This window comes from Callorhinus ursinus, unplaced genomic scaffold (assembly GCF_003265705.2).
Source record: "Callorhinus ursinus isolate GAN/ISIS: 27379988/994484 unplaced genomic scaffold, GSC_fseal_2.0 scaffold23, whole genome shotgun sequence".
NCBI classification, from domain to species: Eukaryota; Metazoa; Chordata; class Mammalia; order Carnivora; family Otariidae; genus Callorhinus; species Callorhinus ursinus.
In genome coordinates, this window is record NW_027397085.1 from 4959642 (window position 1) to 4979766 (window position 20125).

The 20125-nt window shown below is 37.3% G+C and overlaps 3 protein-coding genes across 15 annotated transcripts in view; 2 read left to right on the forward strand and 1 right to left on the reverse strand.

Annotated features, from left to right (window-relative positions):
- FAM169A (family with sequence similarity 169 member A) overlaps positions 1-4070 on the forward strand; it is a 64985-nt gene extending 60915 nt beyond the window's left edge. For 7 of the 8 annotated variants that reach the window (XM_073905337.1, XM_073905333.1, XM_073905332.1 and 4 more), the window contains 2 exons: positions 2224-2427; positions 3342-4070. In XM_073905337.1, coding sequence (XP_073761438.1) covers positions 2224-2427; positions 3342-3890 — 753 coding nt within the window. In that variant the 3' untranslated portion in view covers positions 3891-4070. The remainder of the gene's footprint in view (positions 1-2223; positions 2428-3341) is intronic. The other variant, XM_073905335.1, reaches the window with a different exon arrangement.
- Positions 4071-7545: 3475 nt separating this feature from the next.
- On the reverse strand, positions 7546-16263 carry NSA2 (NSA2 ribosome biogenesis factor). 3 transcript variants are annotated; one of them, XM_025892712.2, is made up of 6 exons: positions 16057-16263; positions 14306-14493; positions 14066-14216; positions 12011-12190; positions 9776-9968; positions 7546-8525 (listed from the first exon to the last, which is right to left on the reverse strand). In XM_025892712.2, the coding sequence occupies exons 1-6, from the start codon at positions 16057-16059 to the stop codon at positions 8458-8460; spliced, it is 783 nt and encodes a 260-aa protein (XP_025748497.1). In that variant the 5' UTR covers positions 16060-16263; the 3' UTR covers positions 7546-8457. The 3 variants fall into 3 exon arrangements, with proteins under 3 accessions (XP_025748497.1, XP_073761441.1, XP_073761440.1); XM_073905340.1 differs by lacking the exon at positions 9776-9968 and having other exon boundaries at positions 16057-16258; XM_073905339.1 differs by lacking the exons at positions 7546-8525; positions 9776-9968 and adding an exon at positions 11018-11146 and having other exon boundaries at positions 16057-16261.
- Positions 16264-16287: 24 nt separating this feature from the next.
- Positions 16288-20125, forward strand: part of GFM2 (GTP dependent ribosome recycling factor mitochondrial 2) — a 57712-nt gene continuing 53874 nt past the window's right edge. For 3 of the 4 annotated variants that reach the window (XM_025892581.2, XM_025892582.2, XM_025892583.2), the window contains exon 1: positions 16288-16478. The gene's annotated coding sequence lies outside the window, so the exon portion shown is untranslated. Of the gene's footprint in view, positions 16649-20125 lie in introns of all 4 variants that reach the window. The other variant, XM_025892580.2, reaches the window with a different exon arrangement.

Sequence of the window (20125 nt, forward strand, 5' to 3'; positions counted from 1 at the left end):
CAAATGGGAAAATCCTTCATGACCAAGTAAATTCTTTATTTGGCCTGATTTCTGCAGCTCTTCCAGTATTTGTCCTTACCTTTTTTTTTTCCTTCTTCTTTTTCTTTAGTGTCTTCCATCTTTGGCTCTCAGAGAGTCCTTATTTCTTCTGTCCTAGGTGCTTAAGATTCTTTAAAAGTCTTTTACATGTTTGCCAAGTCCAGCCAGCATCCAAACAAGTGAAACTACATTATCAATTTTACTTTCTTAACTTATTCCAGTTTAGCTCCTGTTTTCTCTATTTCATGAAACTGTATTTTTTTTGATAGAGACACAGAGAGAGAGGGAACACAAGCAGGGAGTGGGAGAGGGAAAAGCAGGCTTCCTACTGAGCAGAGAGCCTGATACGGGACTCGATCCCAGGACCCTGGGATCATGACCTGAGCCGAAGGCAGACGTTCAAGGACTGAGCCACCCAGGTGCCCCGAAACTGTATTTTTAAGTGGCATTTTTTTCTTTGGTAAAAAATTTGGACAGCAAAGCACATGTTTAAAAATGTGCCTCCAGACATTTATGGGGATATATATTTGTTATTTTTCTTTTGAAAACTTGACTATGCTGTATGTACTTAAGGTAATGGGTTTCATTTGTTCAGCAATACATTGGGCACATACTCTTGTAGGGTACCAGTGACACTTGAATTCACTTCAGTGGTTTTCATCACCTAGATTGACTACTGTGTCTTCCTTAATATTCTCTAGGCCCTTATAACATAAGCTTTATAACACCACTGTATTTTGGTTTCTTGGTTTTCCTTTGAAAAGTTTTGTTTTTGTTTTATTTATTATTTGACTACTGTGCTTCCTCCTTTTCCCCCTTTATTTGTGGACATTCTAGAAGACTCAGTTCTTGACTTTCTGCTCTTGGTTCATGTTCTTTCTATGAAAATGTACCAATCTAATGGTTGAACTCTCATGTCTGTGGGGATGACCAGTAACTCTAGACTGTGAATATTGTTTGAGACTGTAATGCCACAGTATTACTTGTCGTCTGAATGTTCTATGTAGACGATGTATTTTATCATCTTAAATTCAACATAATCTCTATTCTTTCTTACCACTTCTGTATTGAGCCTTTTTTCCTGTTTTTTTTTTTTTTTTTAATCTTTCCTTCTATTCCCAAACGTAAAATTTGAAGGACAGGTTTTTCTCATCTGTTGCTTCTGACTTTTAGTTAATTACTAACATTCTGGGTTTTTTTTTAAGCTTTTGCTATGTTTTTCTCACTTCCTTTCAGCATTTTTTCCTACCCTAGTTGATCCTTTTATGAGCTTTATCATAATTACCTTCTCTATGCAGTCTACTTTCTGTATACTCTTTGGCCAGATAAATTTTTCTAAGTCCCTGATTTCCGTATCCCTGTGACTTTAGGGATCCTACATAATCCATACCAACCTATTTCTGAGCCCTTGAGTGCATCATTTTCTAATTTTTATAATGGTAATAAAATGCCCTCTATTAGAATGTCAATAAGATTCATTAGAACTATTAAACATTAAATAGAAGTATTTTACATTGATAAACATTGGCAGAAGAGTTTCAGAATTGGAAGTTTGTGTTATCAGCTCACTGATACTTCCGTATTTAATGTGATAGAAGGAGTAGAATTGTTCAAAAAATGACCCAAAGTTTACTGGACAATGAGCTGAGACTGAGGGCTTTCTTCTTCCAGCAGGAAGTTGTATCCAAACTCAGCTTCCCACAAGACAGGTAGTGCTTCCTCCCCCTGGCAGGGTAACCCGTAACTTCCCACAGGCCCCAAGGATTCCAAGTGCTGATCAGCTGGTGTTCTGGAAAGAGCTGGTCTCAAATCTAGAGTCTTTGGTGCCTTTTTACTGAAAAGCTTGCACTCCTGATGGCCCCATAAGGAAGAACAAGAAGGGGACAGGGTGTCTTCACTGCATCTCAGACCTCTACTGCGTCTGCAGAGCATCATGGTCTTTCTGCTGTCTCCACGAGAACAGAGGGAGTTTGGGTTACTTGTGCGTTCTTTTCTTTTACTGACCCTGCCTGAAAAATTTCCTCTTTTCTCAATAAGACTACTACTCCTTAACTCATGCCCTGCAATGTGGTAGACTTTATCTTGAGTCCTGGTGTATGAAAGGTGGAGACTGAGAATGGACCCACCTTGCATGACAAATAAATTAGCTTATAATTGTGTTATTTTTTTCCCCCAATGATGTAGGAATCTGAATTAGAGCCTATGAATGGTGAGATAATGGATGATACTCTCAAAACCTCACTTATAACTGAGGAGGAGGACTCCACCAGTGAAGTTTTAGATGAAGAAATAAAATTGCAGTCTCTTAATTCCAGCGAAGACTCTACTACTCTTGTTCCACTGGTGGTAGAATCTTCAAAACCCCCTGACACTGTTGCACAGGATAAGGTAAGAGGGAAATAACTTAATTTTTTGTAGTCAAACTGTTCCAGTGTTGGTGACATGGAAGGGGCATCATAGTATATATATTTTCCTCCCCCTTAATATATATATATATGGTTTTTCAGGAAAATTAATTCTACATTCATTGCTATGCTAGATTAGGTATTCTAAGAAAATGTAATCAGCAATATTCCATAAATTCACATCTTTGTAACCTTATAATACATACCCGGTTTCTGGTAACAAAATGAGTTTTATTTTGTAGATTTAGAGAAATGCTTAGACAAATAGATAAAGCATTATTTACCAGATACTTGAATACCTATTGCTTATGTAGTCTATGATGAGTACAGTCATTTTAATTTAATTACGGAGACAGATTAGATTAATGGGAAAAACCTGATATTTTTAAAAGAAATTTCATTTTTACTTTCAAATACTCCAATTTAAGGCTGAAAAGCATTGTATAGCATTATTTTATTAGTGTCTCAAATAATGAATAAAATCTGCATTGCCCTTACCTATCATCTAATGAAATTGTAGTCAAACTTAGTGGGGTGGCACAGTGTCAAGCCCCAAAGGACTCTTGGTTCTGGCTCCAGTAATACCAAGAAACTAAAAACGTTTAGTTGATTCCTGGTTTTAAAGAACCTTGATAAAGAAGTTTAAAATGTTCTAAGTACTTTTTGAGGTAAAATAATTACTTTTATTATATCTTTAAAGCAAGAACCAGGTTATCACGTAAGACAGTTTTGAAATAATTGACTTGTATTCAGAATATTCAGAATATGTACAGCTGATTAACGAAAGTAATGAGTACCGAATTCTTGAAAATGCAGTTCATTGTCATTGCATATTAGTGTGTAATTTATATAAGAATTATACTGCGAAAGTTTGTTCACCAGGTTTTTTATTTTTAGACCTCACATATAACTGACTCAGAAATGTTGCTGGATGAAGGCCCATCTGATGAAAAGGGGCACACTGAAGAGAAACTGCCGCTAGTTTCAAGAAAGAAAGCACATTTTGGGAGTTCAGACAATGTTGCTACTATCCCAAATGAAGAACGATCTGACAGTGTTTTTCCAAACTCTGTGATAGCTGAATTTTCTGAGGAATCAATCTCTGAAAATTTATCACCCAACACTACTTCTTCATTGGAAGACCAGGGTGATGAGGGGGTACCTGAGCCCCAGGAAACATCTACAGCTCTTTCTCAGAGCTCTTTGATAGAAGTTGAACTTGAAGATGTGCCATTTTCACAGAACGCGGGACAGAAGAACCAGTCAGAGGAGCAGTCTGAAGCATCTTCTGAGCAACTGGATCAGTTTACACAGTCAACAGAAAAAACTGTGGATAGCAGCTCAGAGGAAATAGAAGTGGAAGTGCCTGTGGTAGACAGGCGGAATTTAAGAAGAAAGGCCAAAGGGCATAAAGGACCTGCTAAGAAGAAAGCCAAGCTGACATGAATGAAGAAGATATGCAGATGATAAACCCTCCTCTTTGTAACATTATTGTTGTTTTTAAAATATGGTGATTAATAAATGGCATGGGGCACAGGGCAAAAATTCCAAAACTTCACTTTGAACTTATTTATGATGCCGGTTTTCCGTCCCCCTTAGGACCTAGGATTCACCATTCTTTTTAATTTTTCGGGCTATTTTGTGTAAATACAATTTTTTTTTATTTTTATTAACCATGTTTCGACTTTGGGAAACCAGATCATACTATATTTTCTTTAGCAATTGGGGACATCTGACCATTAAAATTTGAGAAAATATAAATTAAACTGAAAGTAGTAGGCTTTACATTACTTGTTAAGGATCACAGAAATCTTTTATACTATGGATTTTAATAGTAAACTTGGTGAGGGTTCTAGAAGTTTTATCTTAAAAATCAAAACTAATCACTTTTTAAAATGTAGGCATGTCTAAACAAAAATGTCAGTAAATGAAAATATACTTCAACTAAATGAGAGCACAAATAGAAATTTATGGTGAAAGGTTTATGAAGGTAGTATTTTGGCCTCTGAATTCTTAGTTGTGTAGATGCAGTTTCTTCCTCTGACTTCAGTGTCTGAGGAAAGGTGTAAAATCTGTTTCCACCTCAGTCTCTATAACATATAATATTTACAGTACTGCTAGGGATTTAACTCTGGCAAGTAGGCACTAATTATAAAATATCATTTGAAGCTGGGGACTATTACTTTTGTCCTCATCCAATTAACATGTCTACTTAAGAAGTCTGAGAACCCTTCCTAAGGCTTCTCAATCCTGCCACTGCCTTTACTCTAGAAATCATATGTTCTCCTCAGCTTTCATCCACTTCCCTAACTCAGAGTGATTCCTGCCAAAAGATCTGCTGCCTGTCTGCCAGCTTATGCCCTTGGCATCCGTATCTGGGTAGGTTGGGACTGTGCCCCACAGTCTTAGATCTAGACAGCAGGAATAAATCTGCTCAAGGAGCTGTAGTTCAAAGAGCTTGGCTCAAATTGGAGGCTTTGGTTGTTGCTCTGGTCTTGCTCACTCTTAATTTGTTCTGTGAGGACAGGTTACAAGCTAGCCTATGTGTATACATTGTGGTACTAGGCCTTTGCCTAGGAAAACTTAAATTCTCTTAATTTTTATATAATAATTTATTTTAAAATGAACAGAATGGTTATTCTTAGAATCCAAAGAGAATCTTAAAACAGTCCTCTTTGGAAGTATTGTGTGTACTCAGATTTGCAGTTAATTTGGAGAATGCTTTGAGACCATTAAGATTGTTTTTAAAACAGCTTGGTCCTTATAATGAAAGAATCACGTTATGACTTTGCGTCATTATTTGAGGTGCTAAGGATTGATGTCAAAGGTTTATCCAGTCTACAGTCAGGTGATGTCATTAAATTTTATTTTGGAATGTTGATATTTTAGGTCTAATAAGCTAAGTTAAAATGTTTAAGCAGGCAAAACAGCAGACCCTCCTATTCATGTAAAATTTTGAATACTTGTATCCCCTACATTTTCCTTAATTATTGGTCAGAGGCAAGCCAGATGATTTCACTTCAAATGAAAATTAAAGCACTTTGGCCATTTGTTTTATCAACAAATGCTGATTAATTGAAAAAATAAATATGACTGGTACATCTATCACGTTTATGCTGTTTTATAGATTTTGTGAGAAACTTTACTACTGCAATTAGGAAAATAAAGATATGAGGATTTAGTAAATTCTTAACCGTTCCATTTTTAATTTCTTAAAATAGATTTCAAAACCTAATACTTAGATATTTTACTTTTTTACTTGGATTGTTCATTGTTCTCTTGAGAATACTTTCTTTAGAAGGGTGTAGTTTAAGACTGAGGTCACTGACAACTCTTGATATGTGAATATAGTTGCTGAGTTCACAAAACATGTTTAGTTATTCATATATAATAGGACTAACAGTATAAACTCGTACTTGTTAAACTTGTTTGGTTTATTCTTAAACAGCAAGAGCATTTTAAGCAGTTTCAGAACTTTATGCTTAGCATACAAGAAAACTTTTATTACGTATTATCTCTGACCGAAAATGTTATTTTGGGGGGTTTGTAGATGGTAGAGAAAGCTAGGTAACAGAAAAACCTTACTTTCATGTTTGGTAACACGTTCATGTTCAGTAATGAGTTCTGTACTCAATGAGTATAGAATTTATAACAGAACTTACCCTCAATAAGGAATCTAAATAAAACTAATCAGATACTTAGTTTTTTGCAAGGCATTAGAAAAACTTGAAAATTATAGAGGACTGAAATCGGATTTCAGCCAGCCAGTCTAGTTATTGAGTGTCTAGTCACATTCTATAGTCCTTTGTGAACTGCTTTTTTCTGTTGAGAAGTTTTATTTCTGGAAAAGGATTTTACTTCAGTTTGTGTAAATATGTGTATATTTCCTTGTGTAATATAAAACATAGATATTAACAAAATTTTAGTTCTACTTTCAAGTTTAAATTATCCAGTTGCTAGACATCACAGAAATATATTTAACAATTTATTATAAAGCTCCTCTAAACTTTTTAAAGGTGAGAGGATCTATTATGATTTTTTATAAAATCAAATAGCATGACAGAATGTCAGTCTTCTACTTAAAATGTCTATATTCACGGTGTTTCCATTCACTGCAGAGAATAAATATGGCAAGGATAACACTACTAGTGATTAACGGTTCACTTTTAGCTGACCAGAACACTACCTAAAATTGTTTCAGTGACTTTAGAAAGTATCTTGAAGGTTTGTGATTACATCAAATTGAGTCTTTACCTAGTATCTAAGTATCTGCTCTTATGTACTGCTTTACCCTTAGGGATTACCTTCTAAGGTTTGGTCACACCAGCAAACTGATACAGATCTTGATGTAAATACAGAATTTATACTAACATTACAGATTAACATTACTCATCTGTGTAACAGCATTTTAGAAATTTCTGCTTTGTATGTCCACTAGTAGCTAATCTGGTGTTTAAAGTCCAGTCTTCCATGGATGTGATTAGTTACAAATGTTATGCTTCTGTTGGCATACTTAATATAAAGCTTTCTTTGTAGAAGATAGTTAATTTGCTTATTTTGGGTTCTAAAAAATAAGCAGACTGAGTTCTGTGGGGTTATGCTTACCTCTAGTCTATTTTTTTCACCTTCCAAATCTTAAAGTCATTCACACATTCCCTGTTTCTATTAGTGGCAAAATCAGTTGTTAAAATATAATTGTAAGAAAGGTTCAGCTTCTGTCATCCTGAAGTAATTGTATCATACTGGATAGTCATTTCTAAGGAACTAGCCTTTCTTTACTAAGTGTGTATGTGTTCTAAAACTTCTAGGTTTATAGAACTTAGAAAAGATGTTACGTTATTCAGAATAAAGTCTTACTGAGGTACTCAAGTTTTCTTGGTAGGTTTTTTTCCTTTTTTTAAGTTTAAAAGTAGTATGTTTTGTGATTGTTTCTTGGCCTGTGTTTTGATATTCTTTCCCTTTTCCCTACTTTAATTGATGAAGATGTGTTTAGATATTGAATTTGTTTAGACATTAAATGATTTTGTTAAAGGCACAATTAATCACACTGGTTGTACTTTCAAGACAGACTTTAAAAATAAACAGAATTTAAAACCACTAATGTGATTATAGATTAATGTAATATTATGGACGCCTTAAAGCTCAAAGTTACAAACAATTCAGATCACAAAAGTGCTTTGACCAAGTTAAAAGCCTAAAACATGACCTTTTTTATATTATCCAAGTAACTGCAAACAAATTTAAGGGCATCAGTGCATTCTTTTTCTTTTTAATAAAACAATTTTACCTGGAATTAAATTTGTAACCATTCTAAAAATATGAAAGCATAAACATTTTGGTGTATTTTTTTCTATATATGTTTGGAGTAAAAATACAGTTCCAAGTATTATTATACATGATTGAGAGGAAAAAAATGTTTAAAGTATGAATTCACCAACTTTCTGTATGTGAAGACATAAAGGTGAAAAGATTTATCTAAATCCTTCTGAACTCTAGTGTAGTGTGCCTTCTCTCTTCTGTACTTCTAGTAGAGTGTAAATACTTAATAAACAAATGCTACGATATGTTAATGCAACATTTCTTAGGATTAATGAAAATGAGGTGGAAGAAACTTGAAGTAAGGTCTCATTTCGTAGTTTAGGCTCTATATTTAAGTGTGCACAGACCTTTATGATAAAAGGTGTTTTCAACTACACTGGTTTTTCCAGTAACAATAGGTCTGCATTGCTGAGTATCCACTACTTAATGCAGATATGGACCAAGATATTTCTATAAATGCTTTTTAAAATTATTCAAACTTATGAACATCCAAATGCTAAAAAGACTCAAAAATAAAGACCATTTATTTTAATAAATGTCTATTTTAATGTTTTTCACAATAGAATAAATACTTCTCTTGATGACTGTAGACACGTAAGGCTGGTAGTATTCAGAACCACCACAGTAATGGTGGTCTTCCTGATCGGTATGTAATCTTAAGTAATTATAAGGAATTACTTCTCTGAAACTGCTGTCAAACCAGCAGGACTGCATTTATGCATCCATCATTTTCAGGGTTGTTGGTAACCTGGGCATATTTGCCTGAGGAAAACAAAATGGGAAAAGGAGGGAAGTTAATGCTGATAAAAATTAACTTTGCCCAAAATATTTCTAATCACTTTTAAGAAAGAAAAAAAAATGATAGTAGGATCAATGAGATTTTAGAAATCACTCAAAATCAAACAAGTTCTGGAAACAATTTTTATGTACTGTTTTTATACTTTTTACAAATGGTGGTCAGCTCCACTGTTAGTAGGTTGTATTAACAAGCCTTTGTGGATTGACCTGAGCATTGTTGCTTGTCCACATACTTAACTAGAAAATGCAACAACTTTTAATTTTCAAATTAATTTAACCTATTTTAAAATTGAGTTCAGCCAATATGAAGTATGAGTTAATGACTCATATGAAGGCTCACTCAAGAAGTTAGAGTGTATTCTTCAATTTCAGAGAACATTAAAGTTTAGAAATCCCTGGACACTAAAAGCAGAAAACTAAGAAAACGAAGAATTAAAATTGCTGCATGACACCTTTTATTTTTAATTACTACTGAAACAGTGTGGCTATTGTTTGATATGTCTCCCTTCCTCTGCTCATGGTTAATTTATTGTATTTTCTTTCAGTATATTTTGATTATAACTCACTTTCCATCTGCTTCTCTCCTAATTAGTGCCTTTTATTTTTTTTTTAAGGATTTTAATTAATTTATTTGACAGAAAGTGAGAGGAGGAACACAAGCAGCGGGCGTGGGAGAGGGAGAGCAGGCCTCCCGCCGAGGGGAGCCCGATGTGGGACTCGATCCCAGGACCCTGGGATCATGACCTGAGCCGAAGGCAGACACTTAACGACTGAGCCACTCAGGCGCCCATTTTTTAGGTTTTTTATTTATTTGACGGAGAGCGAGCGCGAGCACAAGCAGGGGAGTGGGGTAGGGAGAAGTAGGCTCCCCACCGAGCACGGAGCTGGATGTGGGGCTCCAACCCAGGACTCCGGGATCATGACCTGAGCCGAAGGCAGACACTTAACCAACTGAGCCACAAAGGTGCCCCCTAATTAATGCCTTTTAAAGCAGTCCTAAATTCTAATACAGTATGCTTTATATAAGTGAAACCAGTAATCTAAGTTAAAAAGAATCACATTCACAACTACTTTGCAAAGATTTAAATCTGATTTACACCATTTTAACTTAATCTAGCTCTTCTGCATTAAAATTTGCTGTGTACTATCAACTTGCAAACTTCAATTTTAGGATTGTGTAACAGCAGTAGCCCCATATTCAAAAATTTACTTACCCCAAATAACTTTGCCTCCTTGTGTCACAAGGCCCAACTCACTCACGTTCACCTCAATTACAGTGCCTTTGGTAATAACACCCAAAGTTGTATATAGTGGGGATGAAGGATTCTTTTTTACACCAAGTATTGGCAGGCAAAAGGTGGCTTTCAATTCAGGATGTGTTACATGGGCCTTTTTGAAACGTAAGCCCTAGTAAGTCAAACACAAAAATGTTGAGTCTAAAATGTTAACAATGATGAGCAATGATCCTTTTTGCTTTTCCAATTGTCTTCCAAATAAACCCATGGATGAACAATGTCAAATCTTAAGTCATCAAATACTTCTAATTCTACAGAGTAAAAACCTGATAAATGCGTGGGGGAAATACCCCAAACACATACTCCTGATATTTTCAGCATGGAGTGTTAACCTAGCCTCATACTCAGATTTTCCTGTTACCTACATTTTCTGAGGACTGGCTGCATTCCAGGCACTATGACAGAGCATACAAATAGCTTACTTAAGCATGATAACTTTACAACTCCTCCCCCATTTTTTTATAAAAGATTGGCAGGTGAAATGACTTGTTCCCAGGTTGAATGGTGTGTGGATGGAATTAAGCTTAACCTGATTCCAAGTCTCTATATAGACCTCAGCTGTTTTACATGATGAAAAAGGAGGGTGGACTGTCAGCTTTTCATTGATGATAATACTGGTCAAAGACTGGAAAAAGCCCAAAGAAGGGCTTTCTCTGTTAGACTGGAGTCATCTCATCACCTAGATACGGCCTTTTGGGGTGTAGCACTTCAGAAGCCACAACACTATACAGTCTCTTAAATTTGGTTTTTGCCTGTATGGGGTTAGACAGTAGTGATCCTAGAATTCTTAGTAATGGACTCATTAATGAATTTTGTAATAAACTTACACAGCTGGGGATGCCATCTGACTAATGCACAATGAGATTTACCTGCCAAGCTACGAAAGCCTAGAACAACATGATTAGTATATTCTCTCCCTATAGAACTGTTACCAAACTGTATTTAGAAGATTATGAATATGAAATCAAAACAAGGGAGTCCATGATACAATCCAGAGATGGGTGAAGGTTCTGTAAATGGACAGTGAACACTTTAGGTTTTGTAGGCCATATTGTCTCTCCTACAACTACTCAAAGTCTGCAGAAAAAACCAGCCACAGACAACATGTAAATGAAAGGGCATGGCTGTGTTCCAACTTCACTTACAGAAAAGGCTGCTTGACAACATTTTAATCCATTAAAAGTTATTCAGGTTGAGCGCTAGGGTAACACTGCCAACTCTCCTCTGATTGCTTTTCCAAGCAGGCTGGATTTCCAGTGAGGAGAGCAATACAGTCTGTTTAAAGGGATTCTGCAAAAAAATACGTAGCTGACCCTGGAACACAGGTTTGAACTGCACAGGTCCACTTACATGCAGATTTTTTCAATATAGTACAGTAGTATAAATTTATTTTTTTAGGATTTCCTTAACCTTTTTTCTCACTTTAAGAATACAATATATAATACACATAACATACAAAATATGTATTAATTGACTGTTTATGTTATCAGTAAGGCTTCCAGGCAACAGTAGGCTATGAGTTTAGTTTTTGGGGAGTCAAAAGTTCAATGTGGATTTTGGGGCTGTGGAGGAGTGGGCACTGCCCAACCCGAGCTGCTGAAGGGTCAACCAAATGTTCAGGTACATTTGGGAAAGGGGAGGAGAATGGTTTTAACCATCCCGGTTGTCTACAGAAATTAAAGTTCTACTTTTATAGTAAATTCTTTTTTCAGTGAGTACATAATGTTTTCAAAGGCAGTAAGATAATTTTCTTACTAAATGGGAATTGCTTCTTGAAAAAACAGTCCTACTCAAGTTTTCTAACTGTTCTCAAAGAGAACAAGTGTCAGGCACATAGGTTACTTGTTGAATGAGTAAGAGAACTTCACGTGGGAAACAAAGATTCTAATACGACATATATTTAAAAATCAGGATTCACAGACACTGTCTGTAGTAAGAATTATTTTCATCTCCTGTCTCTTATGAGGCCAAAGCAAGATTCTTGACAGTAGTGAAAACCTGCTAAGCCATCTCTACCAATAACTTAAAAAAAAAAGCCTAAAAATGTCCTTCAATCTCTTTTCATACCAATTTTAGGAATTTCAGGAAACTATACTCTATCCAATCTAACGTAGGAACTAACATTTAATCCATCCCACTCTTGCAAGGACTTACCATTGGTCTAATGAATCTTTCATATTTAGGTGGTTTTCGAGTAAAGCCGTCCCCAACAAAGCAGACTTTAGTGACCATCCTTTTCCATGCTTTCTTCTTTCTCTTTCCTGTTCGAATCACTTTTAATACCTCTGTTTCTCCCTGGGCACGGACTTTGGGTAAAGGAACTTCCCATTTTCCCTAAAAATAGACCATAGTTAAAATTTATAATGTTAGTAAAAGGCAATGAGGATAAAAATTAAGTATGTTTTAGTTGTACAAAGTAGTGGATTCACCTTTTTCCTAAACCAACAAGATTTTGGCTCCCATGTTTTCCAGAAGTCTGCACTGTCTCCTCAAAAGCCCCAAATTAATTGGAATTAAGTTTCTTATCATGGATACATTAAATAAAATGGTTTGTGGGGCACCTGGGTGGCTCAGGTCATGATCCCGGGATCCTGGGATCGAGCCCCACATCAGGCTCCCTACTCAGCGGGGAGTCTGCTGCTCCCTCTCCGTCTGCCCCTCCCCTTGCTTGTGCTGTCAATTAAGTAAAATCTTAAATAAATAAGTAAAATGGTTTGCATAAGCTAAAAACCTCAATGCCTTGTTATGGATGAAAAATGTCCCACCTGTAATAAGGCAGTGATTTCTTGAAACAGTGTGTCTACTTACTACTAAATAGTGAATAGTGTAAAACTGGAAGACTGTCTCCAACTCTTAATTTATCTCTATCTACGTCGAGTGGACTTTTAGACTACATTACTAGTAGGACAAAATCATCGTCACATATTTTGAACCTCTGCAGAATGAAAATTCTATGAAAAATTGAAGGAATACAAGGTAGTAGAAAGTATGTGATTATTAAGACAGATTCTAGAAGCAATTCTACCACTCAATAGATAATGACAATGAAGAGTGATTTACAACCTCCTGAACTTCAGTCGTTTTATCTGTAAAATGAGGATGGGTTAAGTAGATAATCTCTAAAATTTCTTTGGGTGCTCAAGTTATACCATTCTAATTTTAAACAGTACACACCCAAATATAAGCAGTGTGGTTTGTTTTGTTGTGTTTTTTAAAGATTTTATTTATTTGAGAGAGAGACAGAGAAAGTGAGTGGGGAGGAGAGGGAGAAGCAGACTCCCCACTGAGCAGGGAGCCCCCTGTGGGGCTCGATCCCAGGACCCTGGGATCATGACCTGAGCCGAAGGGAGACGTTTAACCAACTGAGCCACCCAGGCGCCCCAAGCAGTGTGTTTTTTCTTATTAAAGATTTTTTATTTTTTGACAGAGACACAGAGAGAGAGGGAACACAAGCAGGGGGAGTGGGAGAGGGAGAGCAGGCTCCCCGAAAAGCAGGGAGCCCGATGCGGGGCTCAATCCCAGGACCCTGGGATTATGACCTGAGCCGAAGGCAGAAGCTTAACGACTGAGCCACCCAGGCGCCCCAGCAGTGTGTTTTTTAAAATCAAATTTGGAGACTGAACACTTCTGTTGCTATCTGGATTTCTGTCAATTTATCCATAGATGTTTAAAAATAGTATCTATGTCTTTTTCTGTTTTTAGCAGGCTTTAACCTAATTTGACACCAAGCATACTCCAGTAGTATTAAAAAAAAAAGTTGAGTTTTTATTTAAGTCAGATCAGTTAGAGAGTTTTCCACTATTCTACTTTTTAGCAATTTTAGCAATACAGGGCAGCAAAAACAAGCAGTTTTATCTTTCTCCACAAGAGCAGAGCATTAGGAAGTGTCAAGTATAGGAAGCTGTTAAAATACTGAATTTGAGATTCATGCCTTACTAATTTTTTAAGTACTTTTTTTACACTAAAGATGTGTGGTATTCTAATAACTTTTTAAAAACCTGTTAAATGCTAACATGTTCTTATGATAAGAAAGTAAATGTTTTATTACTTAAACATTTAATACAAAATGAACTTTACAAAGACTTTGATATCTAAATAATGGGAATAGTAGCTGGACTTCATGTTTCCAATTAAACTGAAGAAAAAGGCTAATATTAAGTAATTCTTCTGAACAAAAAAGAAATAAACACTTCAATTTTTATTTCTTACCGCTTTCTCTTTTCGTTTTTGTTTAATCATATTGGAAAGTACTTTAGCTCGGGACTGTCCCTCTCTGTCCAGTAGATATGCAGGTACTGCTCCTTGTGGAGTCTTTTCATCATTCTTTTGTTTGGTGTTTCTCTTTTCATGCATCTTGATACTACCAAGAAGGAAGATTCAAGATTATCAGCTTTAAAAATTATCACTCAAAAGATGTTAACTTGTTACAATGAAGACATCATCACTTACGTCTTTTTCATTTGTATTTTCTCAGCATGGCGCTGTTTATGGTAGAGCTTAGCTTTCAGACCAATCATCTTTTTTGCCTTCTTTGAACGTTCATGAGCCTCTCGACCTTCTTTCTTTCTTTTTTTCTCATGGTAATCCAAACGATAGCCATATCGCTTCCGGTGTAACTCAATATATTCATTTTGTGGCTATAATGCAAGAATCATTAATTTTAAAAATTAACAGAATTATGCTAAAAAACTTTGAGTACTATACAAAGTACAGAAGACCTTATGTCATCCAAATGTTTACTTGCTTAAATAACTCTTGCGCTCTTAAGCCTATTTGCATGATATGAGTTAAATACATTTTGATCCTGAATGGTATGAGGCATCAGGATTTACATCTGTAATAATCTCAGTGAAAGTTACTGTTCATTGAAGCGAACTGCCCCCAAATCCACTGGACCACAAAAAGGATGACCTCATTCCAGGATCTCTCTTTTTTTCTGAACATCAGTAATCTGGTTTTTCAACATCATCATCATCATTCATATTTTTATTAATCTGTAAGTTTTATTGAAGTACAATTTACATATGAAATGTGCCCTTTTTAGGTATGGGTGTACAGTTTTATGTTCTGACAAACTACACAGTTTTGTAACCACCGCAATTAAGATAGAGAATACTTCCATCACCTCAGAAAATAACCTTGTATTGCTTTGAAGACAGTCCTTTTTTCCACCTCCAATCTGTTGTCTATCACTCGTTTTCCCTTTTTCATTGTGAAGAAGCTGATAGTATCTACAGTGTATAGCCTTTTGTGTCTAGCTTCTTTCACTTAACGCTTTTGAGATTCCCCCACGTTGTCACATGTCAGTACTTCAATCCTTGTTATTGCCAAGTAGTATTCCATGTATAAATATACCACCATTCATCCTTTGACTGGTTCATGGATATTTGGGTTGTTTCCCATTTTTAGCAAATAAACACTGGCACAGAATTCTTCTGTGTGGCCACATGCCAAACTGTTTTCACAAGTGGCTGTACTATTTTGCATTTTACCAGCAATGTATGGGATCCCTTTTTGCTTTTTCGGTCCTGTTTTTTATTTTACAGGCCACTTTTGTTTTATTTTAAACACGCGGCCACAGTCCGTTTGTATTTTAAGACTGCAAAAATAAAATAATGATACAAAGTCAACTCCAGCACAGAGAATAATGCCAAGTAACAATCAACCAGGTACTATGTATCAGGTGTGGTGTTTTCAACTGCTAGTACAATAAACTTTGCAGAAACCAGGAGGAAGGCATGTGGAATGCCATTTCGCAGAGAAAAAACGAGAGACACAGTAGAAAGAGAAAGGATGTGGCAGTCAGATCTGTGCTTTAAGCCTGTCTCCGCAATTCATTAGCTGCTTGTCCCGTGGCCGAGCCTGCCTTGAGTTTCCTCAGCAATAAAACGAAGTGGCAGCGGAAATAATGCCTACAGTATAGGGTTATTGCTAGGCTCTGGCACTGACAATACACAACACGTGGCTAACCCAGGAATTTAACAGAGTAAACCCTATCTCGCTCTAAAGCTTGTACTCTGGCAAATACCCCAATCTGTGTCCACCAAATGCATTTTTTTTTTCTCTCAACCGAGCCGACCCTCATTCCCTTCAGCAGTACCTCCCTTCCGCCTACCACCCCTCGCCTCCAGCCCCAGGGCCCCCAGGCCCCACCAACTCTGAAGCCCTACGATGAGAGTGCCCCCAAACTACCTCCTCACCATGGTGACGGCCGCAGAGCCGTCGGGTGCAGCTGCCGGGGAGCGTAGAAGCTCTCAATTTTCGGGTCTCCCAGACCCGCGAACTGACTCCACGCAAGCCGCGACGGGAAAGAGAGTCCTAAAACGACCGACTCTGGAGAAAGCGCGACACATCGGTTCCGAACCTCTGTTCTTCACGTTTAGCTGGAGGGGCGGAAATTGCTGGCGGGCGGCATTTGAGTGTTGCACCGCCGGAAGTGGCGAAGTACGGCGGCGGGAGGAGGTGGGTGCGAAGACTCTAAGTTCCTTCCCGGAGTTACCAGGGCGTTCGCCGAGGTAGTGTGTAGGGCCGGGGGGACTTGCGGACTTTGGCGCAGCCTGCCCTTGCGGCTCTCAACACCCGGCAGGAAAAAGCCGGCCTCCAGTATGCGACCTAGTGCCAGGTGGGTACCGGACCGCGCGGTGCCACTGCCTAGTGCCTATGACCCTGCGGCGCGCCGAGCACCGTGCCCCCTTTAGGGAGGCAACAGCCAGCCACAGAGGAGGACGAAAGGGCCTCCCGAAGGCCTTAATCATCTTCCTAAGTCTTAGTTCGTGGAGTTGAGGCACTAAGGTGGGTTTGGGGTTTGAGGTTTTTCAAGGCTCCATCTTCTAATGTGATTAAAAACCCTAATGTTCCCCCGGCATTTTCAGGTGCAATAAATTACGTAATCGCTCTTCCTAGGGTACGCTTCCCCCAGGTTTTGCTTCCTACACCTACTTGACGTCTTTAACTGTCATTTAAATGTCATTTGCCTAAAGGACTTTGCTTACAGTTACTGCCCACTTCCCTTTCCTGCGTAATTCTTCTCTACAGCACGTGTCACCGTAGGAGATGCTAAGTATTTTATTTATTCCTTTTGTTTATTATCTATCTAGTGACCAGGATAGAGACGGTATGAGTGCAAGGATGTCTTTTGTTCACTACTTTTAACCCATTTACCAGGAGGCAGTGGTAGACACAATAACAATAAATTCTTGTGGAGTATATGAACTTAATTCTCATACTGATCCGGTAATGTGATAGATGGAAAGAAAGGTTCAGAGATTTTAAGTGATTTATCCAAGATCACAGAAGACTTGGGACTCTAGCAAGTCTTCTGGAAACTATTCAGGTCTTTGCCCACTTGACATTTCTATTACAATAAGAAGTTTGTGGAAAGATTTAAAAACACTTTTTATTGAAGTGTAAGATACACGCAAACAATGCGTATTGTGGATAGATGCTTCAGGGGGTTTATCAAACTCTGACCACACCCAGTAAGCAGCTCCTGAATCAGGAAATTACATTAACCTGCACCCCAGAAGGCTTCCCTAGGCCTCTTTCCAGGCACTGCCACTCTCAAGTGTAAATACTATCCTGACTTGTAACAGGATGCATTAGTTTTGCCCATTTTATACTTTATATTATTGGAATCATACAGTATGAACTCTTTTGTGTTGGTTTCTTTTGCATAACATTGTGAGATTTATCCTTATTGCTTCCTGTTGTAGTTCTTTCAGCTTATGGAAATTTTTAGTAGGTTTAAGTTGTGAACTCATCAATATGTTTTTTCATTTATGATTCTCAAAGCCACTCATACCCTTTTTGCCTTCTGAACCAGGAATAGAAAAAAAGTAAGTTCTTAAAGGTTAAGTAGTGGTCACATTTTGATTTGTGTAAAATAGAGGAGGCAAAGTGGTTGGCTATGTTGTTTATCATTTGTTCTTACTTTCAGCTGTGATTGCAGGCTAAAAATGGCCTAAGCAGTTCAATGTCAGCAAAACTTTCTTAGAAAAATTTACTTCCTATATACCTGGCAGTAGCCAATTTGGATATCATCACTTCTTTGTTATTTATCTACCAAAAGGATATAGTGGATACCCACTTTTTGCATTTTGGCAGAAGCATGAAAATGCATTTCTCTGATTGGATTAAACTTTAGATAGTATTTGTTGCTATAGGTGAGATTATAAGTGAAGTCAGGAGGATGTGAGAGCTGCTTTATAAATTGTGTATGGTTAAAAAGTCAAGCTTATTTACGTTAAAGAAGAGGAACAAGTGTAGTAAGAGCTTTGTAAAACAAAGTATGATTGAAATGTTTGCTAGAGTAATATGCAGGAGACAGGCTAGAATTTTTAAAGCTAACATTTTTCTTGAGGTTGGGGATCATGTACTATTCACTTTTATATTTCTAATAACTAACTTCTTGTGTTGCTCCAATAAATGTTAAATGAACAAGGGAATTGGAAAGTGCTTTATCAGTATAGTTGACCTAAATGTAAAAGTATCTTTAGGCTGTTTTTTTAGCAAGTAAAAGTTAATTTGGTAAACTTTTTTCTTGAATGAAGTTAAAGGCTAGAACTGATTTTTTAAATTTAGATAAAATGTACATAACTTCAGATGGTTTTAGAACTTGTGCTAGAAATAAATTTTGTAGGAAAAACAAGTGTTTAGATTGATAGCATGAGATGATCTATTGAACATAGAAAAAAATCAAAGATGATTTTAGGGATTGACATTAATAAACTTACTGGCCTAATTCATATGTGATATTTTTCTAAAAAACACTGGCTATGACACAGATGTGAAATGAAGTTTCTAATTTGGGAGAAATTACTAAGTACAGTAACAAATACAGTCTGCAAACAGAACAACTTGATGCTTTAGGATTTCCTTTCGTATATTACTTGATTCTCAGCAACATCACCTTCAGTTTTGCTTGCATAGTGGTGTATTTTATGATTTTTTTTTTTTAAGATTTTATTTATTTGACAGAGAATGGGAGAACAGTCGGGGAGTGGCAGGCTGAGCAGAGAGCCCAACGTCGGGGGTTGATCCTAGGACCCTGGGATCATGAAGGCAGACACCTAGCCAACTGAGCCACCCAGGTGCCCTGTGATTGTTCTTTAGTGGTCCATGATTTCTCTCTCTCTCTTTTTTTTTTAAGATTTTCTTTATTTGAGAGACAGAGAGTGAGCAAGAGCACGAGCAGGAGGAGGGGCAGAGGAAGAGGGAGAAGCAGACTCTCCGCTGAGCAGGGAGCCCAATGAAGGGCTTGATCCCAGGACCCCTGAGATCATGACCTGAGCCAAAGGCAGATGCTTAACCGACTGAGCCACCCAGGTGGCCCCATGATTTCTCTTTTTGTATATTAGGACTTACAGGCATGATACTCTACTGATTAAAAAAAAAAAAAACAATCCATTGATTCTTTTTGTTTATTGGTAGTGTAACTTGTTGCCAATAACGTAGAATGGGTATTTACCCATTTTTCTTCCTCATTATTGCTCTTATACCGTTAGGTATTACAACATTTAGTGAACACTTTATTCTCCAAGGTCTTAAGTAGGTTTGGGCCTTAGAGAATAACTCACTTGATAGCACCTGTAGTAGGCAACCATTTTTGTTGAAAATCATTGATCAGGGGCGCCTGGGTGGCTCAGTTATTAAGCGTCTGCCTTCGGCTCAGGTCATGATCCCAGGGTCCTGGGATCGAGCCCTGCATCGGGCTCCCTGCTCAGCGGGAAGCCTGTTTCTCCCTCTCCCACTTCCCCTGCTTGTGTTCCCCTCTCTCGCTGTGTCTCTCTCTGTCAAATAAATAAATAAATTAAGAAAGAAAATCATTGACCCATGGGAAAGAAGAAAATCCTTCATCACTGGAGGATCCTAATTGACTTAATAGGTAAAAAAAAAATGAAGCATTGTGCTGGGCAGTGCTGGTAGAAGATCCCTCCTTTTGGAGAGCTCACAGTAATGGAGAGAGCTTGTAAATACCGTATTTGTCATGAGTAAATACAAGTTCCAAGTGTTATGGAAACATAGGGAAGACAGTATTAAAATTTTCTAGGAAATTAGGAAAAGCTTTCAAGTTGGGGCATGAAGATTGAATGGAAATTGACCAAGAATGGAGTCTTGAGGATTCTAGGATTGCTTTCAGGCAGTGGCAACATTACGCACAAAAGTGTGAAGGTGCCAGAGTATGATGTTTCTGGGGAATTTTGGCTAGAGCTCCCTGGTATAGAGTAGGGAATAGGAGACTACAAGGCTGTGAAGGTAGTTGGGGACAGA